Below are 27,634 nucleotides of genomic sequence, written 5' to 3' on the forward strand. Positions count from 1 at the left end.
ATCTGTGCAAAGGAAAAGAGGGTGCAAAAAATAGGATCAACTTCCAAACTAGCAATCACTACTCTGTATGTCGCCTTTGAACACCGTACTTAGAGATGCGCTTTGTAAGTCAGTGCAGTTGTTCAAATGAAGGTTTGTAATTTTTACAAAAGGGGCGTGGGGAGTCTGCGTGACACTCTCAGGGTGACAGGGCACTCACTGCAGTCACTAGCACGAGGCTGCCCTTTCGGAGCCGGCCGTCACGTAAAGTTTAGCTCCGAGACCCATCATCGCTCCTGCCTCCTACAGCAGTGTGCACCGCAAGTTGCGGTCTCCGTACTGAGTAGCTCGTATGTCGGTGTGCCCTCAGTGCCGGTGCTTAGCATTTGAATCGAAACCCCACTTCCTCCTACTGGCCCAAGCTGTATAACCCACAGCAGTGCCCACCCATGCAGCGCGGATCGGCTGTGTTATCTATGCAAGTGTTAATCTGCGACATTTACAACTTTGCTGTCCAGTTTGCTGCGAAGGGTAACGATTGTCCTCCCTGCCCCGAGCTGTGAATCTGCGGCATTGTAGCAGATTCCACCGTGTAAACTCGGCTTTGACCCTGCTGGAGCTTCCCATATTTTACAGCCAGAACGCCATCTCGTTTAGCGAAGGCTTGCCGTCCTGGCGCTTTGGACAGTATAACTAATCCGTCCAAATATGTCATGCCTGTGACAGATTTTGGAACACCCGCCCACCCACGCGTTTTGTGTTTCGTTAAATCTGGAGCCAGACTTCCTCCCCTCTTGCACAATCTAGCCTCTTGTCTCTGAAAAGGATGGAGCCTCGGAGCACATTTCGCACCGCCCTCTTCGTCTGCATTGTGGGGGGCGTCCTGTCAAGCGAGCAGGTGAGTTTGACTTTTGTGGAGATTTGTGTGGGTGTGGGACAGGGCTAAAGGCATCGGTGAGAAGAAAGAAGAAAAGATGGCAAATAAATCCACAACCCATGCACTGGTTATTCCAGTTGCCCATTGGACTTCAGCGAACATACCTTAGCACTGCTTCGTGTGCCTCCAGGTTGTTTAAAACTGCCTCTGTGGTGTTTGTAGTGCGAATATCAAATCGAATCTCTTGCACCAACACAGAGCCCCCCGTGGCATGAATTATTCAATATTGTCTAGTCGTACCTAGATGAGAGACTGTTAGTCCGTATTAGTCCACAGGAAGTATGGCGCAGGTTTGGACTTTACTTGCCAACTCTGTACCCACTTCGACCTCGCTATATAACATTGAAAGAGTTGTTCAACCCATTTATTTATAGAAATAAATGTTTGCAAAGTGATCTGACCGTGTTATTTGCGTCGGGTTGAGGATTCAACCAAATCTACCGAAGTAATAAACCTAACGGTGACTTCCTTTTCTGTCAATAAGGTGCAAAATGGACGTATACACAAATCAAAGCAGAAGGATCCGCGCGGATGAAACGAGCGAAAGTGCGCGGTGCAAGTAAATTTAAAAGAGAAAAAATGAGTCACCATTAAGAAATACGCGATCCCAATGTCAGATAAAAGACTTAAGTGATGCTCTGTCAAATGCAAGAGAGGCGGCCCACGGGTGGATGGTGGAGGACGCAGTGCCCACGGCAGAAGCAGATGAGCTGACAATCAAATCCTGGCGGCAGCGGGCGAGTTTGGTGTCCGGGTTGCCTCAAAGATTCTAACTCTACATGGGTGACAGTCTTGAAATCTGGCAGCGGTGACCAACGACCCATGGGCTCTGCTGCTAGAGGGTGCTGCGTCTCTAGGATGTGTGCATTTCCGCAGAGGACTGCCCTCACTTGAGGTTAGGATCAAAGATGAGTGCGAGCGTCTGGAGACCTGCCAGATTCAGCACATTTTAAAAACTGAAGCTTCTACTGTGGTTCTGCTTGTGTGAATCTGCGGCCGCCAGCTCAGGGTTACCCTGTCATGGGAAAGCAGCACTTGAGATTCACAGGCTGCATTATGGGTAGACGGGCCACCGCGACGTCAAACGCGACGAGCGCGCGCCTTCCTCGCCCTTAACGGGCAGCCAGTGCTACAGAAGGCCATCATTTCGGTTTACTGGAAGTGTCCGACATTGTACAGAGCATACTGGAAAATTAATTTTTCGTTTCAGGAATGGGTGTAGGGCCAGTCCCTTCGCGCCCAGCGGTGTCATTTAGCACCTTTTATAGCTCATTACTGAACTAACTGATCTTTGTCCTACTCAGCCTTGAACACCGTTGCGTGACCCAACCAGAAGCAGCAGGTGTGGTGAAAGAACACGACCAGAAATACACTCAAGGACTCAGGTTACCGCAAATGTCGCACTGTTTTGTATGTCCCAGCTTGCACAGGCACGAGGACAAGCGTGACTCCACTGGCACTTACAATGAGGCGTTGTCGTCAACATGATTGCTTAGATCTGCCTGAACGGGCAAGGAGAGGGTCCAGGGGGTGTCCCGGCTGCTGCGGACACTGCTCTGCCCTTGTCACATTTATTTTGAGACAAGCCATTCCTTTAAACAGAAAGCGGTGCGTACTTCCCCCGAAGAGAGCTGCACTGAAACGCTGTAGGCGACGTGGTGGTTGACATTACTGGCAACACAATCTGCCGTTGGCGCACCAAGCAAATGAGCTCAGCCTCTTGTTGATAATTTTAGGCTTCGCATACCACTGTACTGCTATTAAGCTGACGTGCCTGGGTTTTGTTTTCAGAAGCTTCAGCAGAAAGCAACCGAAATTGATGCCAAATGGCACCACCCTCAACACATATCTTGTTAACTAAGGAGATCGGGCACCGATCGCTGCCAACGCATGGCTCCTGGATACTTATCTGGGCTCACCAAAGTGGCTCACGATTTAAAAAAAAAACGCAAATTCGCATACCTCAGCAGGTTTATTACGGTGCTTACAAAATATCCACATTTAAGATCTGGCATTTTCAGAGGCTGTTGACGTGTTTTGAGGCGGCGCTGCGGATACCAAACTCCCACCCGACCCCCGAGACCATGCACCTGTATTGATAATTGGCTCATTCCTGACCTGCGTGCTACCCTCGTCAGAACCCTCTGCTCTGAAAAAATGAGTCCTAGTCTGCGTCTTGTTATCTTTCCTAGAGATAAACATTATAACCGCATTTCTAACGTATTGCCCCTCAAAGACTCCTCTAACAAAGTCTCCTTCATCATTTTTTCTCGGTGGTCACACCGCAGTTTCTGTTTCGTGTTGTGGAGGTGAATGTGTGATGACATGGCGGGTCTGCAGCGACCCCCTTCATCTTCCCCGCCGAAATCTTTGTTTATTCTGTCTCCGTGATTCAAATGCCTGTTATTTATGATTTATTTTAAAGATATCACCTGACCCAGGGGCAGAAATCAAGTACTACAAGGTTGGATCCAGTACGTGCCTCCAGTGCCCAGAAGGTGAGTAAGAACGGAAGTCAACTTGTGACACCCAAGCGGGCATTTTTTTTTTATTGTAATTCAGCAAACGGTTTTGTCCCGCCGTTCCCGCTGTGCTTGAGAAGGAAGAGGCGTGAGGTAGAGTGATGTCAGCCATGACTTGTACTGTTTACTTATCATACAGTAATCAGAATTGAACTCAAAGAGCCACCCAGACAGAGAGATCACTTGGCCATAATAACCACCATCTCCCCCACCACCTTAGCATGTGGTGTAGAGCCGCGGGCAAAGAGCCCTTAGAATAAATGGACATGAAAGCCAAATAAATTGAAAACAGACAATTCCCGAGACACTGCACAGCCTATACACTTCACTTTATCACCCCCTCATAAAACAGTGAAAATGTGAACAGCAACCCAGAGCCGTCTTAACAGCATCATAGCCCTGGGGGCAAAGTAGTGCGCTGGGGCCCCTGTTTTGATACCAAAATAAAAACATACACAGCCATCAGAAACACTGTGAGCCCCTCAGCTACTGGGGGCCCAAGCCAGTGTCCATTGTGCCCATACATTAAGATGGCCCTGTGGGCCTGACTACCTTCTCAGCCTTTCTTTTTTATTTCACTCCCCTTGTGGTCGACTGTAGCATCAGGTCAAGTCACTTTATTGTCATACCATCCATACACCATATTGCAGCATACAGTGGTACAAAATAACGTCCCCAAGACCACAGTGCAGTATACAACAAATAGTACATACTGTATAACATAACACAGGACCAGGGCAAAACCAGTGAAACCAGCCAATAATAGAGACAACAATAGTAACAGACGTCCTATATACAATATAAGTAGTCTTCTACGAGCAGGTCAGAGGGCAGGTGGGTAGCAGAGAGCTCAGCATCTGAACTCCCAAGTGGTAGAAGTTGTTACAGAACCTGGAAGAACTGGTTTGAATGCTGTGGTATCTTCTGCCAGATGGAAGCAGGACAAAGAGACTGTGGGTGGGTGCAGAGAGGGTGCATGGCAGCAGTTTTTTACAGTGCTGTGGGCCTTGTGTCTACAGGGCTTGACAAAGAGGTATTTAATGGAGGGTGGAGAAATCCCAATGACTTCTGATGTGCACACTATCTGTTGTGGGACTTCATGACCAGAGACGCTGCAGTTACCAAATCAGGCAGTGATGTAGCGGGGTAGAAGACTCTTGATGGTGCCCATATTGAATATGGGTTGATGGGATAATTAAAGGTAAAGTTGCTTTCCTCAGCTGCTGAAGGAAGTGGAGATGCTGCTGTATTAATTGTCCAAATGAAGTCAACTGATAGGTGCACACCAAGGAGTTTGGCATTCTTGACCACTTCCACCCCGGATCCCTTAATATGCACTGGGGTGTAGGCAGCATGGGCCTTAGCGAAGCCAATAGTCATCTCTTTTGTCTTGTCCACATTAACAGACTGGTTGTAGCACTTGCACCACCCTGCCAGTCGTATCTCCATTCTGTAAGCAGGCTGATCCCCATTTCTAATGAAACATAGAGAATCTTCCTGAAACACAAGCACCTTCTCCCTGGGCACGCGGTGCCACCTACAGCCTAAACAACACTGCCTTACCCTATGATACAGCTCCTCCTGCTGGCCAAGCAATGTAACAATAGGAGCACAGTGCAGCCATTGAAAGGACTTTTAGATACAGTCATTTAGAAATCACACTTTTAGTACAGAAGGTGTCATTTAACATTTTACCAAATTGCAAAGCGATGCTGCTCCTGTCTGAATCATTATAGACCTGGACAAAGTGAAGCCTGGAGTGCAGACCAGGTACACTCGGCCTGAGCCCATAGCCAGCCCTACAGTGGCCATGTGATGAACATTGTATGAGCACACAGCATTCTCAACATATCCTCTCAGTGCCAGACATTGTGATAGTAAAGCCAACATCTTAAATTGCACTTCTACCTGCAGGACTAAAAAGATATATACACTCAATTGGAAGAAACACAAAATTAACTGGCAAGGACAGAGTGTATTGCAGTCCATAGAGTATCTGAGAGTACCCACAATGTAAAAAGCACCCTCATTTAGCATGAAGTGCCACCTGCTGTCTAACAGTGGAGCAGCAGACACACTTAAGCCTGCCATGTAGTGGAAAAGTATAGATACAGTATACTGGAAATCCTTAGTTCCACTTGGTGTGTGGACATGTAAACACCAACTTGGCATCCAGCTGTTTAAAATCAGAATGGTATAGTTACTATGTGAGCACACCAGTCAATAGAACCACACCCCATGCAGCACCCCCTTTCTGTCCATCAATGACAAAATAATACAGATTGTTTCCAACCTGCAATACCTATGACGTAAGTCTGGTAATGACAAAGACATCAGACACAAAATGCCCTTTAAGTCAGAGATAACCCTCACAAAGCCACAGTGTAACTAGGCATGCAATGGGCATTTTGTGATGTTGGGGCGTTACATGACTGACCTTGTGGGCACTGTGGGCTGTAATTACATGCTGTTGGGTTTACACTGCCCATGTTCAGCATTGCACACTCACCAGTCCTCTTTTTGCATGCTCACTCAGTTTTTGAGGACCATCTGCTCTAGGCAGGTTTACAGCTGTGCCTTCCCCTTTCCATTTCTTAATGATTGACGTAACTGGACTCCAAGTGATGTTCAGTGACTTTGGATATTTTCTTGTCTCCATCCCCTGCCTTGTGCTTTTCAATCACCTTTTTGTTGAGTTTCTTGGGTGTTTCTTTGACTTCATTTTGTAGGTTAGAACACCTTAATGACTGACCAAAAGATAGACCTTCCAGATAAGGTGCCTTTATATTACAATCAATTCAAACCCCTTGACTACTGACAGGTCACCTCCATTGAACCAATTGTGTGACTTCTAAAACCAGTGGGCTGCACCAGGAATGATTTAGGTATGTCATAGTCAGGGATGGGGGGCACTCCGTTAATCAATTATTTATTGTTTTATATTTGTTATTAATTTAGACCACTTTGCAGAGTTCTGTTTTCACTTTGACATGCAACAGTTTTTTCTGTTGATCAGTGTCAAAAAAGGCAAATGAAATCCTCTGTGATTCAGTGTCAAAAAAGGCAAATGAAATCCTCTGTGATTCAAAGTTGTTTAACAATAACATGTGAAAACTTCTAAGTAGGGTGAATACTTTTTATAGGCATTGTATATAGCACCTCCTAGGGTGAACACATCATAAAGGCCCTCTGCTTAGGGAATAATGCTCCAGGTCAATGTATTACATGAATTCCAAGAAGAGGAAGGTACAGCAGATGTGCGGACACACTCAAACCTCTGTCTCTCTCTACAAGAGTAGGTGAAAAATGTCACAATGAGTGATACTCTAACACCATGCTTAAATCCCAATGAAAACTTGGCATTCTTGTCTGTTACACGTTTGTTTTCTGACCTCTTAAAGGCAGTATGAGGGCACTGATCATGTATATCTTTCTGTCACCTTTTCTGGCCTTACATAGACCCAGCTTCTGCTCAATGCTTGGCTCTGATTTGTTTCCTCAGGCTTTTACTCGGATAGTCGTTGCTCCAAGGATGTGAAGGAATGCAAGCCGTGTGAAAAAGAATATTACTGGACCACAAAGCAAGATCGGCCGATCTGCAACCGCTGTACACTCCCCTGTAATGGTGAGAAGTCTACCACACCAATTTGGAGTGGAAAATATTACCGTATGTCTGGTGGTTGATAGCTGTAAGTCTCTTTCAGGAGGATGTGTGGGCAGAGCTCATTAGTCAAGGTAGTTTTATTAATATAATAGCTGACTTAATAATGAGGTTTGTGTGATGTTATTCCTCTTAGCCTTATGAATTATAAGTAACAGTGGGTAGCACAGATCCAGTGTCCTGGGTGTTGTCTACATGAATTTTGCATGCTCTCCCATGTTTCCAGATATGCAGGATAGATTACATGATGTTTCCAAGTTGGCTCTTGTGTGTGAGAGTGGGCTTTGTAGTGGCAAGCAACTCGTCCAGGACTGTTTTCTTCCTTGAGCCCAGTGCTACTAGGCTTGGACCCATTATTTCCCATAATCCTGTACAGGATTAAGCAGTCTTGAAATTTGTACTTTGCTGTGGATTGTCTCTATAACAACCATCTTGAACTTGATTACATGAGTATGAGAATGTCATGTCATAATATTCGGTTATAACCCAGGTTGGTGGCACAATGGTCACTGTGGAAGAAACAAGCTTTACTCTTCATTTGCCAGGATGAGTATAGATCTTTGTTGACAGAAACCATTCCAGCAAAGAGAGCACGATATTAATAACAGACCTACCAAAATCATTAAATGCCATAATATACATTGAATTTGAAGATTTAAAAATTGAGATAAGTCCAATCACTGCACTTTTTAATGATTTTGTGGTTTATACAGGGCTATTCAAAATGAAAGAACAGATTTCAAAAATGTATTTCAAACAAACTGTTTAAGACAGAAACACATTCCGCACATCACTGGATAGAGGAAAGTTCAAAGTTTAAAAATTCAACTTCAAGAAGATTGGAATGACTTTTTTCATGCAAGGTGGTGCCCGCCTCATTTCCACTTGGAGGTCTGGTGTTTCCTGAATGACACCATTCCAGGACGATGAATTGGAAGAGCTGGATAACAAGATCTTGCTCGTTGTCTGTGGCCTCTGAGGTCTCCAGACCTTAACCCCTGCAATTTTTTATCTATGGGGGTACATTAAAGAAAGAGTGTTTGTTCCACCTATGCCCGCTAATCTTTGAATTGAGGAAGCTGTGAATTCAGTAATTAGGGACCAGTTGACTCATCTGTGGCAAGAAATGGTCCACCATTTTGATGTTTGTCGTGCTACTCATGGTGCTCATGTTGAGTGCATGCAAACTCAAGGACCATAGGACCAAACTTTAAACTTCCCTCTATCCAGTGATGTGCGGAATGTGTTTCTGTCTTATACAGTTTGTTTGAAATACATTTTTGAAATCTGCTCTTTCATTTTGTATAGCCCTGTATAACACAGGTCTTGTAGTCATTGGTATTCTTTCTATACATGGCAAACTTAAAAGTGCAGTTGCTTAGCTGAACACTGCAGTCTTTTAGCTTGAAGAGGATTAGGGGATGATTGATCCATTAAAAGGATTATAGAGTGTGTCCTGTAGGGGGCGCACCGGCTCCTCAAACCTGACACAGACAGATACAGACACAAGTTCTTTCATAGCATGCAAGTGTATTATTTGTGGGAATTGCTTTTCAACCGTTTCCCACAGCACAGTACCCAAGCACAGTGAAGCACAGCAATACAGCACTCTTCCTCTCTTTCTCTCTGTCTGCCTCCCTCCATTCTTCCTCCAGCAAGCTTTGTCTTCTCCCTCCCCATATTGGCTCATGACACAGTGGCAGCTGGCTCCTTTTATCTGATCTCCGGAAGTACTTTTGGTCATTGGTAAAGTAGGAGCTCAATGACATAGGGCTCTGGTGTCCCTGCAGCCCCCCTGGCAGCACCCCCAGAACCCAATAGGGCTGAGCCACCAAACACCAATTCTCAACATGCCCTATGAGGATCTGTGGTGCCACAGCAACCCGGGGGGCTGCCACCTAGTGATCTGGGGAGATAATACCCTGAGCACATGCTCTCCCTGACTCCTTCCACTTCAGAGAGTTACTGGCTGGGCAAAGGCACCGACCATCCACCACAACAGATAACCTTCCATAACACCAAGTTCAAATCTTCGGTCAAGTTTGTACCTACTGCAGACTGTGCCTCTTTTTTTTCTCCCACACTCCAGTCACATGCAGGTTAGCTCTGTCTTGGCCCATTGTTGGTGAGTGTGCTCTCCTATCAACTGGTGTCGCATTAAGGGTTGGCTGCTGTCTTGTGCTTGAGATCCCCATGTTAAGCTTTGGATCCTCATGGTCCTGAAATTGGATTAAGTATGGCCAGTAAATGGAGGAATGGAGGGGAGATTTCAGTCTGAACAGTTGACTTTTAGTTAGCCCATCCAGTGGGCATTTTTAGCATCCATCAGTCCCGTATAAACGGGCCAGTAGGTCCCTACTGGAGAGTTTAGATTTATTATCATTAGTCTAAGAAGAAATCCACATGAATATGGAGAGAAACCCAACTGGGGATCAAACCTACAACCTGATTTTCAACAACAGTTCAAAGTTTTGGTAAATCTTTAAGGATTTCAGTTGATGTTATTGATTCTGAACTTTCTTTTAATGCTGACAGTAATGAATGATCTGTAAAAAAATGTGTGTACTTATATAAAACTGTAAAGATTAACGTGAATTATGTTGTTTTTTTATATGCCAGAATGACGGTGTTGCATAGGTTTGATTGCCATTGACCTTTCACAAAAACCCAGCAGGAGTTTGGTTTTCTCCTGAATTTGCACCATTCTAAGAACCTTTATTTCTCTTTTCCTTATTGTTCCAAACCTTTGTCCTATGCTGTTTTTCTATTTTTTTGTTTTGAATGCCTAATTCGGTTGATGTTATTTTGTATTTCATCATCTGTACAACATGGGGAAGGGTCAGACGTCGTGGGACATTTTTATCAGTCATGTGAGGTTGCAAGAATTAGGCATACCTTTGCAGTTAGTCAAGTTAATGTATCATTTGTTGTTCTTTGCAGGTAACCTAGTTGAAGTGAATGACTGCACAAAGAAACAAAACCGGGTGTGCCAGTGCAAGCCAGGAATGTACTGCAAAAATCCAACTCAGTTCTCCTGTCGAACGTGCATTGCACACAGTCCTTGTCAGAAAGACTGGGGTGTGGAGGAGCCAGGTGAGACAATTACAGTGAATCATCTTCACCTTGCTCTCATGTTCAAGAACAACACAGCACCTCTGACACTGCAGATGTCACCGCAAGGAGAATTGGGCTTGTCTAAAAATAAAAAGAGAGAGGCCGCCAAGACGAGCTTGAAAAACATCAAAATCATTCAGGTGATTTTCACCTTTATCTGTAACTAATACAAGCACTTTGATGACAGATTCTCAAGTGATGAGAAGGTTAAAGATACAGAGCAAAAAAAAAAAAAAAACTAAGACTTCTAACAATGCTGTATATTCTGAGCACCTTTTGTGTTTCCTGTATTTCAGTTATGTCCGGTGGAAGAATTATTAATTTCTTGAACAGCCTTCTTTCAAGTTCATCTGCATTCCCTTGCTCCAGAGTACAGCATAGCCACACACAATATCTTTTAGATCCTATTATGATGAAAACTGAAACTGTGAAACAAATATGCAAATATAAATAAGAGTTAGTCCTCGTAAAGCGTTGAGGTCCAAGCTAGCAGCTGGATGAAGTAATTAAAAAGACAACAACAGAAAGATAAGACGAGAATCTTTTAAAAAAAAAAGCAGTCTTCACAACAGTGATGCTCCAAAGAGCATGTGGGTCCAATGACTGATTGTCCACACTCTGCTTCAGGCCCCATTATGTTGAGCAAAGTGAAAGAGCGGGCGTGACATTGGTGGTCTTCAGGTGGGACCTCATCTATTCTAGGGAGGGTAGCAGAAACTGGGTTAATGGCTGTATCACACTCCTTCTTTTCTTTCCCCTGTGTACCCTTAAATTGGTCCCCATAAGACACTCACCAAGCCCATGTGTTTGACAAGTAGCATTCATTTTATTTCAGAGTCTAAATGTCATTGCAGTCTTTTGTGAGCCTGCATCACTGAGAATCCCAATGCTACCTGGGCCCTCCATTTTGAAGAATTTAAGAAGTAAAACAAGCAAGAGCAGACCGTTTACTCCAGCTAGCTGATTTGGTTAGCTAATAGATAAGGTGGTTCAATATCTCATCCAGATACCTTTTATAAGTTACCGAGGTTTGAGTTATATGACTCAGGAGTTGCTTACAGAGTCCCACAACTCTTGTGTAAAGAAGTGCTTCCTGTTTTTAGTCTTCAATGCACTAGGACTGATCAGTTGAGCAATAAATGGAAAAGGTCCACACACGTGGGCATCTCTGGGCACAAGGGAAATGTAGCTTATATTAGGTACCTGTGTCTTGTACAGCATGGGACCCTCTTTCATCTCCTGATCAGCTTGAAATATTCAAGATATGGATTTGACAAAGTGCTCAAAAAATTCCCTAGACATTTTGGTAAATTCTGATTCAGATTTTGCAGACGCACACTCATACTACACTCCTCCTGTTACATCTCAGTTCAGAGGTGATCAAATAGATTGAATTCTGCAGGCCAGTTTTGTATTTGGAACCAATTTGAGACGATGCCAGCTTTCTGACATGGCACATCATAATGTTGGAGGAATCCATTTTTTTTAAAAGGTAGGCGTTGGCCATAAAAAGATACACACGGTCAGCAGCAGCTCTTAGGTATAATCTGGCATTTACATAACACTCAGTTTGGTGTTAAGAGGCCTAATGCAGGCCATGAAAATGTTCTCCTCACCATTACTCTACCATCACCGCTCAGTATCATTGACATATTGAAGGAAGGATTCAAGGATTTGCAAGGTGTACACCAAACTCTGACCATACCTTCTGTTTACTGAAATTTGTATTTGTCAGGCCAGGTGATGCATTTCCAGTCAATCATTGCATCATACTGGTGGCCATGAGCCTAATGTGGCTCCATCTTCCTGTTCTTATTTAACAGGAATGGAAGCCAGTTTGGTATTCTGGCTACTCTGTTTATTTGATCAAGTTCAACTCATTAACGAGGAGTTTTCACCCACATAACTGCTGCTTATACAGAGTTTTCTGTTGATCACAGCATTTGTTTGAAAGCTCAAAAAACTGTAGTGTCTGAAAATCCTGGGGTGTGACCTATTTGTGATGCTGGAACCATCATATCCCACTCCAGCCATCATACTATGGTCTGAGTCACACACTGTATCTTGTCACTTCCAATGTTTGGTCAAACTAAAACAGTCCTGCATGCTGTCTACGCTGAGTTGCAGCCTTATAACAGGCTTTTTGGGAGAGCAGGTATACCTGTCCACGTAGTCTTAGTATATAAAATTGCAAAATAGACAGCCTAGAAAAAAAATGCCTCAAAATTCTCACAAATCTATTTTAATGAAGCACTAAAATGTAAGGAATCTATAAATTTTAATATCTTCACCTACTCAGTGTTAAATAGGGAAGAGATTATAGGGCATGTATTGTTGTATATTTGCTAAGCTATGCACTGGCGTCTCTTAACAAAGATGTTGTGCGCTTTGCGTGGACAGATTTTGGCCCCCTGCATTCCTATACTGGAAGAGGTGCAGTCTGAACTGAATAAATCCTGTATAGATAGTTTCTTTGTAGCAAGATTTTTAGCAGTGAGCACCCGAACTTCATTAACCTAGCTGACAAAGATAAATAATGTCATTCCTTGAACTGTTGATGTGGTGAATCAATGAGCTTCCATTAACAAGGTAAGACTTGCTAGGCCACAAATTATACTCTTTTTTCCAAGTAAACCAACCCGAGTATAGTGTCTTTATGCCCCCTCCACAACTGACAAAATCAGTACTATCTAGTCCCTAGTCATGTGTCTACCTCTCTGAAACATAGCCTGAAAAAGAAAAAATGTTCCTAAAGAAAATACGTAGAACAGAAAATAGTATTCAGGTTGAATAACTTCATAAAAACATATGGTGCATCATATGCACTTTTGTTTGCTTGGTTATGGGTATGGCACAATCAGATTCAAGCTAACTTGTGTGCAGTGCTGGAGGTCAGCAATTGCAGTGGTGTCATTGAAACTTGTAAGAGCATTTTCACTTTCTCGTATACAAAGTATAGGGAAAGTATTGGAATGGTCCACAGAATTGTCAAACTATTCCAAATACCATAGCTGCTTTAGCGTTGTTACTGTCACTGTACCTTTTTCTTCTTCTTTCAGCTGCTCTCGTTAGGGGTTGCCACAGCGGATCATCTTTTTCCATATTATTCTCAGTGCACCACTCGGAGTATTTATATCACTGTATCTGAGTGGGGAATCACAGCTCTACAGCAGCTGACTGGAAAGAGAATTATTGGTATACAGCATCAAGCACACGCTGCCTCAGCCATGCTGTCTATTGAACTGCTCTCATACGGCAAACGCTTCAGAGCCTTTCCTCACAGTTCAGAAACAGTTTCATCCCGAGAACTATAAACACACTCAATCAGTCCATCAAGTGCTCCTTGCACACTTTGTACTTATTAGTACAATCTCCTCACTGTAAACTTGCACTACAGTTATAATATTGCACAACCTGAGCCACTTTATAAAGTACGTATTTACATATGATGACGATATCATTTCTAAGATGAAATGCAGCAAAATATGTTTATTATCTTGTGTGAGACATGAACAATCACTGCGCCACCGTGTTCCCATGTTTAATAACGTGCTTTAACTCCTATCATCATGAAAATGATATCACGTATACATCTCAGTATTTTAAGCATTCAGAGAGCTGTAATATCACAAATGTAATGGATTCTGTGTCCAGTCGGAGGAAGAGAAAGCCCAGAAGCAAGTAGTGATTCACATACATAGAGCACATAGAAGATCAAATACAAAACAAAGCATTTAACATGCTACCTTAGTTACAATGGGATTTGAGAAACTAGTATATTAAACGATTTTAAGATGAAGTTTATGATGTTCTACTTTAATGACAAAATAAACTACGTGATTAAAGAGGAAATTTAGAGATCAAAGTTGACATTTCGTGCTTTTTTCCCACTATGTGCCTATTTTTTTTTTCTCTGTACTCTAATTAGCTTTAATATGACACTCAGACGGTGGTCTATGGCTCATGTTTTTACGGCGACTTTGATATCTGACAACTTTATTGTTACTTACTTTTTATTTCGGGCACTGTGTGAGTTTGTGAACTCGAGCTTTCAAGTTTCTCCGACACTCTGTCACTCGATCAACTTCCTTTTGTTTTTTATACCACTGTTTAAACCAACAAATAGTATGTTTTTCTTTGCCTCCACTTGGTATTCGCTGAAATTCTTCTGTTTCCCTCTGTGCTCTTGCCTTTATCTTTTCACAGAAGGCTGAGCTTAAGGGCTATTTATATTGATTTGCATATTCAAAGAGGTGTAATTCTGGGAAGGGACGGGGCGGGACAGCAGGTGCATGTACGTGCGTTACTTCTCACATTGACTGGGATTTATGTAGCGGAAGAACGTGGAAGTTGGCGTTCGCACAGATTTATGCATCTGGATTTTTTTATGCGTACACAAATTTCCAGTTTTGTCTATATGCCATGTTATAGTGTGAATTCTTCGCATGGCGTTATGCATGAGGCCCCAGATCAAGGACTGAAACACATTGTGGTGACCCAGACTAACAACTTCACTACAATGTCACTTTTCCATGTTAAAGTGATTCTCTTTCTCCAGCCATCTCCACAGCTCACCAAATGGGATATTTCACTCATATCCTAAGATAAGATCCATAAGATCTCACTATACTTACCTGACATTTCAGTGAGTAAAGTGATGGTGTCCTTTCCCTCACAATAAACAGATTTCCATTCTCATTTTTTTATGTTTTTGGTTATCTCTTGCAGGAAATGCTTCCTTTGACACCAAATGTAAGCAGTGTCCAACTGGAACTTTCTCAGATACAGTGTCTCTGACTGAAAAATGCCAACGCTATAAAGTGACCACAGTGAAGCCAAGGTGGGTTATGCAAGCAACACATTTGATTTGTGCCCCCATGGCTGTTTGTATAGGGTTCTTTTAGAGCTCTAGTGCCACCCTATGAACATGCAGTTACACAAGCAGACTTTGCATAGAATAATCTACGCTGGCAGTTGCATATTTACCAGGTTGCCTTCTTCTTTCTCATCAGCAGCACCTACCAAACTGATTCACCAGCTAAGCAAGCTACACATGCTAAGGATCAGCCCCATACTCTTGTTACCGAGCGTATCAACCAAACTGAGTTTCCAGCCACAAGCCCTCACCCTACCCTCCAGTTGTTCCTCAGCAGTACTACACCTGGCAGTGACGTCCCAGTGATCACTGAAACCACCACCACTCAAGGTATGCAATGCCACGTGCATCTCTCTGTGGTCAGTGAAGTTAAAAAGAAATGGAAGATCTCTGCTCTGGGAATGTACAATCATTAAACATTCAACTTCACTGTATGATCAGCTCCCAATAAGCACTATGGTCATGCATTCAGTCTGGCTACTATTGACTTCCATGAGAGGGAGGTGTCCTCCGCCTCCTTTTACCCGTTTTGTGCTGATTGACTCTGATATGCTCTGTTTTGCAGTTCCACCTTTGGGAGAAGTTCACATAATCAGCTTTCTCGCTGTGATGCTGCTCATTATCCTGCTTCTACTTATGTTGCCACATGTGAGGCAGAGACTTAAGAAGTTCCTGAAGGGACTATGTGGTGAGTATACAAAAAAAAAACCAAAAAAGACAAAATCAGGACATTTCATGATCAAATCGTTAGGTAGAGACAGCAATAACATGCCAGGGAGATACAGTATAAAGAAATAAAGAAATAATAAAGAATAACGGCAACTTCCTGTTGAGTGCCTCTTTGAGCAGGACCTACTTGTAACTTCTTCCATATAATTTAAAGAACTTTATTACAAAATATAGGTAAAATAAAAAATGCCATTTCCTTTACTGTAAACCTATGTAATTATATACACCTAAAACAGTCAAAAGAAATTATTACTCAATGTTAACCTCAACAGCAATCATCTGACTCAACCCATTTTACAGAATTAAAGCTAGAAGCAGGTGAGACAAATGGAGCATCTACTTATTGTACACAAAGGCATGATTAATCAACTAACATTTACACTTTAATAGAAGCATTTACATATTCGTACAAATGGACCTCAAAAAGAAAGAAAGAAAGAAAGAAAGAAAGAAAGAAAGAAAGAAAGAAGGGGCAGGTGAAAACACAAAAGGGGAAAAAAAGGGGACAAGTGAAAACATTGGGAGTTGTGTGTGCACCATTTGAAGAATGAACTTCTAACACTAAAACTGTATTTCTTTGGTCTCCACACAGGTGTCAAGTCCTTTCCCAAGGTAAGTGTTTTCCACTTGCGTTAAGAGTTTAGTCAGAGTGCCTACAGTACAGAGTAATGGGAATTGTGGAAGAGAGGTGAAAAAGAGAGTGCCAACAGGGTGGAATGGGTGGAGAAGAGTGTCAGGAGTGATTTGTCACAGACAGGTATCAGCAAGAGTGAAAGGGAAAGTCTACAGGACAGTAGTGAGACCAGCTATTTTATATCCGTTGGAGATGGTGGCACTGACCAGAAAGCAAGAGACAGAGCTGGAGGTGGCTGAGTTAAAGATTCTAAGATTTGCATTGGGTGTGACGAGGATGAACAAGATTAGAAATTAATACATTAGAGGGTCAGCTCAAGTTGGATGGTTGGGAGACAAAGTCAGAGAGGCAAGATTGCATTGGTTTGGACATGTGCAGAGGACAGATGCTGAGTATATTGGGAGAAGGATGCTAAGGATAGAGCTGAAAGGGAAGAGGAAAAGAGGAAGGCCTATTAGCGAAGGTTTATGGATGTGGTGAGAGAGGACATGCAGGTGATGGGTGTAACAGAACAAGATGGAGGACAGAAAGATATGGAACAAGATGATCCGCTGTGGCAACCCCTAATGGGAGCAGCCGAAAGAAGAAGATGAAGAACAAAAAGATTATGAGTTTAGCCAGAACACAATGTAGTCTACATCACCACAGGCCTGAGAAGCACCAAAAAGAGTGCAGGTCACATTCAGACCCTTCTACATCTCAAGATAAACTTGCTATTAAGGGATGCACAGGCACCGCCAAAACATTCCAACCAGTGGATTAAAAAGGTTCTTTTGAAACACTCCAAGGTGTGAAGACACTCCTCTGCAGACCCCAGCATAGCTCAGAGCAGGCCTGAGAGATAACCCTGTAAATGTGTATAGCACATGACAGGATTGCGATACATTCAGAGGTGAAGATTGTAGACCTTGAGTGACCTCTAAATGCTGCAGAAACTATTTTCCTGTGCCTGGTTGTTTTTGCATGCACTCAGAAGTAGCCTTATTCTTTCCTGCAGAATGGAGGGGTGCTTGACAGTGGTCACAATAAAAATCACTACCACATGCAACTACTGAAGAAGAACAACTCAAACCCTAAAATAGAGAGATCCTTGTACACTGATGCTGCTACTGTGAGCTGTGAACATGACAGACCTGAGGTCCTATCTCCTGAAAACAGGGTGCAACAATTTGTTGTAGAACCTAAGGGGGGAGATAATGTCAACAACAACATTGGTAAGTAGAATTGGAAAAGCTCTATCAATTCCTTGTCCATGCACTCTTCCCTTTGGTCTCTTTGTACAGAATGCTGATCCTGTCATGGCTTCTGATCTTATAGTGTTCTGTTTCTCACTAGACATTAGAGAACACTCATATCAATTGGACACTTGGTATGATACTCTTCTTCTTCTTCTTTTGGCTGCTCCTGTTAGGGGTCGCCACAGCGGATCATCTTCTTCCATATCTTTCTGTCCTCTGCATCTTGTTCTGTTACACCCATCACCTGCATGTCCTCTCTCACCACATCCATAAACCTTCACTTAGGCCTTCCTCTTTTCCTCTTCCCTGGCAGTTCTATCCTTACCATCCTTCTCCCAATATACCCAGCATCTCTCCTCTGCACATGTCCAAACCAATGCAATTTCGCCTCTTCATAGCTGTCCTTACTTCCTCCTTGCTAATTCGTTGCACTTCCTGATTCACTATCACCACATCATCCTACCTCTTCTTTCTCTCGTTCTCTTCATTCATCAACCTCTCAAAGTACTCTTTCCATCTGCTTAACATACTCTCCTCGCTTGTGAGTATGTTTCCATCTTTATCCTTTATCACCCTAACTTGCTGCACATCTTTCCCAGCTCAGTCCCTCTGTCTAGCCAATCGGTACAGGTCCTTTTCTCCCTCCTTAGTGTCCAACCTGTCATACAACTTATCATATGCCTTTTCTTTAGCCTTCGCCACCTCTCTCTTCACCTTGCGCCTTATCTCCTTGTACTCTTGTCTACTTTCTGCATCTCTCTAACTATCCCACTTCTTCTTTGACATCCTCTTCCTTTGTATATTCTCCTGTATTTTCTCATTCCACCACCAGGTTTCCTTTTCCTCCTTTCTCTTTCTAGATATCACGCCAAGCACCTTTCTTATTGTCACCTTTACTACATCTGCTGTAGTTGCCGAACTGTCTGGTAATTCTTCACTGCCACGCAGTGCCTGTCTCACCTCCTCCCTAAACTCAGCCTTGCAGTCTTCGTTTTTCAACTTCCACCATTTGATCCTTGGCTCTGCCCTCACTCTCTTCCTCTTCTTGATCTCCAACGTCATCCTACAGACCACCATCCTATGCTGCTTAACTACACTTTCTCCTGCCAACACTTTACAGTCTTCATACTATTCCTATCATTTCTCTCTGTCTGTCTGTGGTAACTGCATACCAGATGCTGATTGTGTTGCTACTCCTGGACTGCTATCAATAAGCAACAAAAACTGATCCTGTTACTTATATTCAGAAATACAGATCCTAGCAGTTCACTTAAAATGTTTTCAGTGAGCCCTGGCCATATCAGTTCTTTACTGCTATCACTTCACATCTATTCACTAATCCTATTAATTCTTCACTTACCTGTTATAGTTTATTACTGTGCACTGTCAGTTTTTCCCTTGAAGATGCATGCAATTGCTCCTTTTGGAAAGTTACAATTTTGCTCCACATACCAATCCTGAGTCTTCCCCTCTTTTTACACTCACTACTCACTGCACCTCTTGCAATGGTTACCATGCTCCAGTGGTTAAATATTACAGATCCCTCGTTGCAATCATTGTTCACTATAGAGTGATCCTGATTGTTCTTCTCTTTTTGTTATCAGTAGAATAAAAGCAACTCCCTATTACAACCACAAGTCTCTCTTAACTGCAGTTAAGAGAAGTCTGCAGAACAGCTTGATCCTTCCAGGAGGGTCATATTATGGTTGCTGTGTACCAGAGATTGATTTTGTCAAATATTTGACCTTTTTATTACTTTCTCGTATACAAAGTATAGGGAAATTATTGGAATCATCCAAGAATTTGTTTTCGAGATTTTGATGAATCTCGATGTTTTAGACTTCCCTGATTCCGAAAACACCATTTTTGGAATTATGTCTTTGTGTCTGTGTGTGTGTATGTAAACACATTAACTTGAGTACCCTTTCACTTAGGTCAACCAAATTTTGCATACAAGTATTAAGTACAAAATGTTGATTTCTATCAACCTTTGGGCTATTTCCGTTAACCGGAAGTGTTACTTTACCTTTTATTCACGCAATATGTTCAATATATTATTAATTTGGTTTGATTTGTTGTTGATGGTTATTTAATGTAAATAATATAAAAATATAATCATTGTCTTGCGGTTTACTCCTCAAATATCCATCCCCATATCTGAGTATATGAGAAAGTCTAGGGGAGACCACTCCCTGTTTTTTTGGCTGTACACCGTAGAGTAATTCAGTAAGTATTTCTTATTACCGATTCTGTGATCTTTTGCATTATTCTATTAATGGCACCATTCCGCATTACCAAACAACCTTGTAATACCTGCAAGCTACCTATTGATCCTGTCTGTCGTTTTCTTAAGACAGTCACTGCACACCACAAGCTGATCATGTGTCTTATTTCACCATCTCTGTGTCATGTCTCAGGCAGGGTTTCTCCCCTGAATGGGGTTCAAATTCATGTTTAATGTCTGTTTTGTTAGTTGTTTATGTGCATCATTCTTTATTTTTGGGTTTGTCAATGTATTTAAACAGTCTTTGACATGTTCCATGTGTTCTCTTGGTGGTTTGCTAAGAAGAGGGGCCACCTGCCAATCACTGCCAGGAACTGCCCTCCCCCGTATAAAACCAGAAGGTCTCCCACAGTTCCTGGTAGTCATTCCCGTATGGCATTCACCACACACAACAGGCTGATTCCTCTTACTGCAGTTGCTATACAACATGGATTGATTGATCATTTTAATTCTCTCAGTCATTGTGTTTTACATTCTAACGGTGGTATATTCCTAGCTTATTTTGTTCACCGTACAGTGGAGGAGATTCTTCCTAGGAGACCCCTGAAATGAAAAGGAGTGAAGCTCCTTCACAGTGCTTGCGAAGCTTTGATTTTCTGTGTTCTCTTACTATTGTTGTCTCCCAGGTTCCATCTTCATTCTGCATCCCAGCACGGTGATTCTTGGTTCTGTATCTGAGTCGGGGAAGAAAGGCAAACACGAGGAACGGCAAAGGGGCAATGTGGAGAAAATCGAAGAGAACAGGTTGTGTAAAAAAGAGCCCTTTATCAGTGTTCCACAACAAGAATCCATGCAGTACCCTAGCAATGAAACTATCTCAGTGGAAGACGTCATTTGTTCCAAAAGTTGTGTGGAAGAGGTGGGAAACAAGGAGCTTCAATATCCTGTCCCGGCTACAGGGAAATAAATCAGCTGGAAGTCAGTATGGATCACAACGATCTCTCTCTATTAGTGTGACCTCTGCTGGACCACTGTTACACTGGCCAGGCTGTGATAGGTGGGGTGTATGGACTCCAGCAGTGCTACATTTGTATTTTGGAGTCAGGAGGTTCTTTGAAATACAAGGATGAAGCTTTAATTAAATCACCAAGGCATCGTTCATCCACTTGAAATGAACCTGGACTCGGTTGTTAAGCACATACAGTAAACTGGTCTTCAGTGGTATTGAATTGAAAGAGAACCTTAGGAACTTTTCTTATTTTTCTATCTGGCCTTCGTTCTTGGATTATGCAGACAACAGACCACATTGTGATGTCAGATATGAACTGTACTGGCTTTCTGATTTTAATGTGCACTTCACCGGAGTACCAGATTTAGAATACACTGGCAGCTTGAAGGAGAAGAACCCAAAAGAGACTCTATCCAAGGACAGTGGCAGATGTTTGACGATGTGCTGAGAGAGTGGCACAAGACACAGGCTGCCCATTAAGCTCTTATTGTGCAGGGCATTCTAGCCTGGCACTTTACATTCAAATACAATGTCTTAGAAATGCACATTGTTGCTATCATTTCACTTTTCCAGTTACAAGGTGATGATAGGCCTCTTGTATTCTATTTCTATTTTTTTTAATAATTTTGTAAGCTTTAGGATTTCATATATTTACATTTTATTCCTTGCGTAGAGACTTTATTATCATGTCTGACCTAAATTCTTTCACTAAAACAGCACAAACTGCAAAAAAAAAAGAAATGTTTATTTTACAAAAAATATTGTCAAGTTCTACCCACCTAGTGGAGCTCACATTGATCAAAACGTGACACAAAACTACTTCATGGAGGGGGAACTATTGTGTAAAACACACTCACACTGTCACGTGAGTAGTTTAATGTCACCATTTGCCATCATGTATCCGTCTTTGAGGGGTGAACTCAGGAAAGCCCACACACAGCCAGCCAGGACACCAGGTCCATGCAGATGCTCAGCCAAGATATAATTAATACAAAATTAATAACAGAGTAATTACACACGGGCACAGTGTGCCATGGCAGTCTTACTTTCAGCCCCATAATTATTCTTGTGTAAGACAAAATAAACTGTAATTAGAGCTTAATGTGCAATTTTTAAAATGCTGTGTGGAGAACAAAAACTGCCCCCTGAGCTGTAAATATTTTATAAACAGCAATACCATTTGAAGAACCCTAATAGATCCCAGCCTATTTAATAAGCCACAAGTATATCAGGTTTTGCTGAAGCCTCAGATACGCTTTACGTTTTTAGGTGTCTGCTTCAAGGAACAAATGCTCTTTGGGATGCAGTAAGTTTTACTAAACATTTCTACTAGTTTCTGCTTGGCAGACATGTCCTTTGTGGTCAGTCATAGTTTGTATTACTCATCCTCTTACCCATGAATTGTGTGGTGCTCAACTGTCTAGAAAAAGAATATCACATGGAATGGAATTTCTTCTTGAATATTGTAAACTACACAGGTAAATACTCTTTGATTCAAAATATCTGGAGTAAATCTGCTATATACTGACCTTGATGCCATCCTTGGCTTCAATATGCACTATTTCTCCTTCTGGTATTTTTAGGTTGTTTCTTAGCAGCGACTATTAATTGAAAGTCAGGGCCTCCTGATCATTTGGATTATTAGAGGACCCCAGTAATGACTTGGCGATTATTTGTTGTTTCTAATTCACAAAGTCAAGTTTACATTGGTTTCTTTAGGGCCTTTCTTCACAGATCCTTTTTGATGCTACCAAACCCATCCATGATGAGTTGCATTAATGGGGTTGAATATCCAGTGTATTCCCTTTATCTTGAAATTGTTTGAACTGTGAATCACTTCCTTCAACTCCAACTCAGCTCTGATAAAGATGTACCACAATCTAATCTAATGATCTGAACATGTCCTCTCCTTGAGCTAAATCAGTGCTTCTTAATTATTTTCTGTCATGCCCCCCCTAGGAAGAAGAAAACATCTCGCCCCCCGCGCGACTATAAATAGTATCATTTGTCTATAAAATTGTTATAAGTACACCTCTGCATAACACTGTATCCTTATTAACGTATAAGAGAATAAAAAAAGAAAGAAATATGGACCAATTTACAACAAAGAATAGCTTTATTAAATGTAACAGAAAAGATTTAAAGTGCATTCTAAATTCAAAAAAAATTTAAAAGAAAAATAAAAAAGCATGTTCCCCGAGGTCAAACTCACCCCCCTTGACGGGGGCGCGCCCCACTATTTGAGAAGCACTGAGCTAAATCAACAAAGAGCAGTAATACAGGAACCCATGTTCAGCGTGTAGTGCAATTAATGTCAGACTATGCTGCATCTTTACATTAAATTCTTCCGTAATGTATCTCGAGTGCGCCAACATTTGCAGGTGGTGCTTTATCAGGCACCATTCTTTCTTATGGCAAATCATCTATAAACTGTTTCTGTACCACCACGCTATTCACAAAGTACACACACCGAAAACACGTTTCTAATTTGGCATCCAATCCTTTTACCATAGTTCCCACCACCTGTTGTTCCTCCCTAATGTACCATATGTCTTCATGGATAAATCATGAGATAAGGGAAGCATTATGAAACTTTTCTGTCATGATATGTAGAAGGCCAAAACTGCAATGGCATTTATATTCCACCCCTGGTCTTCCAGCAGTTCTTCATGTAGTGTAGTGTAGGTACCAAAGCAAAGTTCTGCAACAGCGGTCTGCCGACGGAAATCACCAAACTCCAGGTCATCTTTGGCCAGGTCATTTATACAAAGTGTGTTTTCCAACTAGCATTTTCTTTAATTTTTACCCATATGAATTTTCTTTTGACTCAACATTTTTTTCTACTTATATGAAAAAAAAAATCAGCATGCTTCACCTTAATGGCACACTAGGTTGTCTCAGACACATCAGTCTGAGTAATTATTATAGACATCACATTGAAAGCAGCATTCTTTTAGGTATTCTTTTACCCGTCTGTCATATCTCCTCTACCTCTGCTTTCTTAATCACAGAACTCCTGGTAGAGTGGTTCTATGATCCTCTGTTCAGTTTTCAGAAGCTTATCTAATGCAGCACCTCATTTCGTAACCAGCAGGGTGAAATGCTGGTTTGGTGCGTCTCCTCTGTGATACTTTGGAAGTCGCTCTTGCAAAAAAATGCATGAAATCTTGAGTTTTTTTTTTTTTTCTAATGTACTTCAGAACTGCTGAGCTGTCTGTCTAAAACACACACTCGCCAATCTCAAGATCTGTCACTGCTTTGATCATCTTATCAATTCAATTCAGCTGTCACTCTTTTAGTCATGGCATTTTCATAGGTTTCAGTGCAGTCTACTCTGCCTTCCTTCATGATGACAATACAGGGCACTTGATCCTTTTAGCTTCTTAAAAGTAGGTTAAGTCACAGCGGCCACAGCCTTTCTCATGAACATCTGTGAAATGAAAAAGCTGTTCTTCCATAGTGTAATGTTTGTGGTGGACTCAAATGGACAGAAGATTTTAAAGAGCGGGGCAGGGTGGAGTGCATTTTTGCTTAAAGGAAGAGGTCTAAGAGATGTCAGGAAATGAGCAGAGGTCTCTTATACCAGAAGTCACAGGATGAAATGACAAAACCAATGTGGTAACCAGAATTCAAAATCAAAAAACTAATTAAGGCTTAACCTAAACATTTCCTTTTGTTCCAAAAAAGTAGATTTTACACCATCAGGCTTCTGTTGTTCCTGCAAAGTCATTAACTTTCAACAAATCAGCTAGAAAGCCAGCCTCTGATATTAAGCAAGGATGTAATTCTCACAGGGCACACAATTTCACTTTTTTTAAATAATGGATTTAAAGTACTAATTTCTTAAAAAAAGAAACAAATGACATTTTCATTTGATGTATTAGGCAAGTTCATTGTCATTTACCTGCATTTTTGTGAACAATAAAGAAGGGGTCTTTTATTAATTTCAAGCAGGGGATTTTCCAGGCTTGTTCTTGAATTCCCTGCATTGTGGTATTTAATGTTGATTAGCTGGGGGTGACAAACAACAGAAACTCAACAAAATCAGATCATCGTAAACAATAAGTGGTCATGAAGTTCACACACATGCCTGCTACCTCCTTTTACATTCTGGCTGCCACAATGCCACAGGTCACATATCGGGCCCAGCAACAATGCAACATCATAGTGACCTGAAACACAACATGGGCAATGCCCATGCAAAACTGAATAATATTCAGAAAACAAAATCAAACAAAGTTGTCATAATTTGTACTTTGAAATCATGTAGAACAACTTTTATACTGCAAAGTGCTGAAGCTAGCAGTATGTTTTGAATGCAGGGACCCGAAGAAGAGATGTAGTCTTATTTTAAAGCCAAGTTCAAAATGATCTGGCGACAATTCCAAAATGAAATCCTAAATTACAGTCATAACACAAAGTCAAAGGTCTTTATCCAGGAAAACTAATAATTATTCTTCCTAATTCTTTCTGAAGTTTATCCGGAAACTCGGATACCAGGTATACAGTTCTGTTCTTATATTGTCATGTCGCTGATATCCAGTACATTTTGTTAAGATGTTCTGGCAACTGTACCACAAATGTACAAAATTGCAGTGTCCAAAATAATAAAAATTAAACAAAACAGCATTGATCACAATACTAAATTAATTTTAAAACTGGAAATTAGTTTTTTAAACCAAAATTAACATTCACTTTGAACTTGGCATATTTGAAACCCCCCGAATAATACAAGTAAAAAAAACAGTAAAGTCTAAAAAATTCAAAATAAACTCACCTCTTTAGAATTCTGATGTATTGTTTTTTGCATTGATTAATAATTCATTATATTTTTTATGTCCTTTGGGTGAAGGGAACATGGTGCTATTTTTGTTTTGTTGCTTTTGTCACACATCTTCTATTGTGAGGAACAGCTCTGTTTCTGTTCACATGTTGCTAATGACATAATGTATGATGTGGCAATTTATAGATGGTGGTGCAAGTTTACAATCATCTAAGTTTATAGATAAACATTTTTAAAAATATTCAACGTATGATGGTAGTTAGGGAAAGAATCTTAAGGCAGTTAGTAACTTTTGGCAATGACTTTTAGTCTTCCTTGTTTTGACTTTGGCCCAATTTCTCAAGAAATTCTTTTGTTTTGTTCTTCTCATTGCTTCATTCCTCAGTCCTTATAGCAAAAGCAATTCTTCTGGATGACCTCTAACATTGGATCACGACAAAAGCAGACTGAAGCCTAACACATTCCTAACACACATTGAATCCAACGTTAAAGCATCTGACAGCTGGTGTAAACCTCCTGCTGTAGAAGTTGAAAACTTTCCTCACATCCACGTTTTATTCTGCAGAATTCTGGGAAAATATGCCTTGCAGCATAGATAAATGAAGCCAAATTTCCCAGCGGATCAAAAATGAAGGAGACCATGGCAAGAACCTCTTTAGTAGTATGAGGCTTGTCCTATGCTTTTGAGTTTTAGTCTGTCTGGTTCAGTATCCTTCCTTTGGAGGATTGTCTTTCATTGGGTCTAAATCTGATCATTTGTGATCCTTATTTTTTTCCAGGATAGAGTCAAGATTTCAATGGCTAATATTTGTCTAGTTGTTAAAACTGAAACCTCCCTTAACTGTAGGCCTTTAATGAAAAAGTCTTTCCTCTACACATTTCCTTAACACCATGTTGCACAACATACTGTAGTGTTCAAGTTACACCAAACAAATATACGCTCATTTGGTACTCTTTAGTTTCCTGCTGAAAATCTCCCTGAGGCCACTAGAGAAACCTGAGCAGAGCCGAGGCCTCAGCAGGATATCAAACTTGGGAGAACATGGCCTGAGTATTGACTATTAAATGTGTTTCAGCCAAGGGGCCTCCTGTGGTTGGTGTTGAAATTCCATTTTATTGTCTTTTTTTATTTATTTTTGATTATTTTGCTTATGCCAATATAGTGTGTGGTTCCCCAAGAGGTGGGGCCACCTACCTTTCATTGCATAGGGTCCCTGTAAAGGCTAGGGAAACAAGTAATCCTTTACAGTACGTGGTGGTGTTGGTGAGTTCTGCCTTTCTGTGTAACTTCATGGATTTTTGTTTTACCTTTTTTGCACTGCTTTCGACCATTCTTTCAGATTATGTATGGGATCTTTTTTACCATTTGATTTCCAATTTCCGGCAACTCCCTCTGTGCCTTTTGTGCTCCTCAGAACTCTTTTTTTCACATCATTATTGCAAATTAAATCTTCAGTTTATAAATATTAGTGATTTGTCCTTTTTTCCTTTATGCTAATGGTTGATGGATCCTTCCTCTTGTGAGGCTACTTATTATAGTTTTGGGGACACTGAACTATACTGATTAGACAATTTCCTATTTGGAGAACCTGCTCCCCAGCTACCTTGAGAGAACCGCATTGGGATTTCATTAAGTTCTCTTTGGTTCATGACAAAATGCAACTGGTTACTATCTAAATTTCTGAGCACAAATAGGTTGACATTTAAGTCAGGCTCCTGCAATGGCTGAGCATCGAGTGAGGTTCACTGAAATGTAGCAGGACAATCAGAAACAATAATGTGCTTCCTGCGATGATATGATCCATTGAAAGTCACAACCTTTTTAGGCTATTGAATAATTCTTCCTGTGGAATTATTTCATCATAACCTTTGCTAATCATCTCTTCCTTGAATACAGAATAATTCTTATGAAACTGGTGCCTCTTACT

The 27,634-nt window shown here is 41.4% G+C and overlaps 1 protein-coding gene across 4 annotated transcripts; it reads left to right on the top strand.

Annotated features, from left to right (window-relative positions):
* The first annotated feature begins 766 nt into the window (after positions 1-766).
* si:dkeyp-61b2.1 (tumor necrosis factor receptor superfamily member 8) lies at positions 767-27,130 on the top strand. 4 transcript variants are annotated; one of them, XR_005634062.1, is made up of 11 exons: positions 767-877; positions 3,342-3,414; positions 6,941-7,063; positions 10,040-10,192; positions 14,942-15,053; positions 15,226-15,419; positions 15,655-15,777; positions 16,411-16,430; positions 17,450-17,666; positions 20,601-21,503; positions 26,092-27,130. XR_005634062.1 is itself a non-coding variant. In XM_039756198.1 (10 exons), the coding sequence occupies exons 1-10, from the start codon at positions 806-808 to the stop codon at positions 20,879-20,881; spliced, it is 1,368 nt and encodes a 455-aa protein (XP_039612132.1). In that variant the 5' UTR covers positions 767-805; the 3' UTR covers positions 20,882-22,046. The 4 variants fall into 4 exon arrangements, 3 of the variants coding, with proteins under 3 accessions (XP_039612132.1, XP_039612133.1, XP_039612134.1); XM_039756198.1 differs by lacking the exon at positions 26,092-27,130 and having other exon boundaries at positions 20,601-22,046; XM_039756199.1 differs by lacking the exon at positions 26,092-27,130 and having other exon boundaries at positions 15,229-15,419; positions 20,601-22,046.
* The last annotated feature ends 504 nt before the right edge of the window (positions 27,131-27,634 follow it).

Source organism: Polypterus senegalus, chromosome 6 (assembly GCF_016835505.1).
Source record: "Polypterus senegalus isolate Bchr_013 chromosome 6, ASM1683550v1, whole genome shotgun sequence".
Taxonomy (NCBI): Eukaryota; Metazoa; Chordata; class Cladistia; order Polypteriformes; family Polypteridae; genus Polypterus; species Polypterus senegalus.

Bases quoted from the DNA above. Each gene is read 5' to 3' on its own strand.
- si:dkeyp-61b2.1 (XM_039756198.1), top strand. From the start codon at position 806: ATGGAGCCTCGGAGCACATTTCGCACCGCCCTCTTCGTCTGCATTGTG. The intron at 15,054-15,225 runs GTGGGTTATGCA...CTTTCTCATCAG, and splicing joins GTGACCACAGTGAAGCCAAG to CAGCACCTACCAAACTGATT. The intron at 16,431-17,449 runs GTAAGTGTTTTC...TCTTTCCTGCAG, and splicing joins GTGTCAAGTCCTTTCCCAAG to AATGGAGGGGTGCTTGACAG.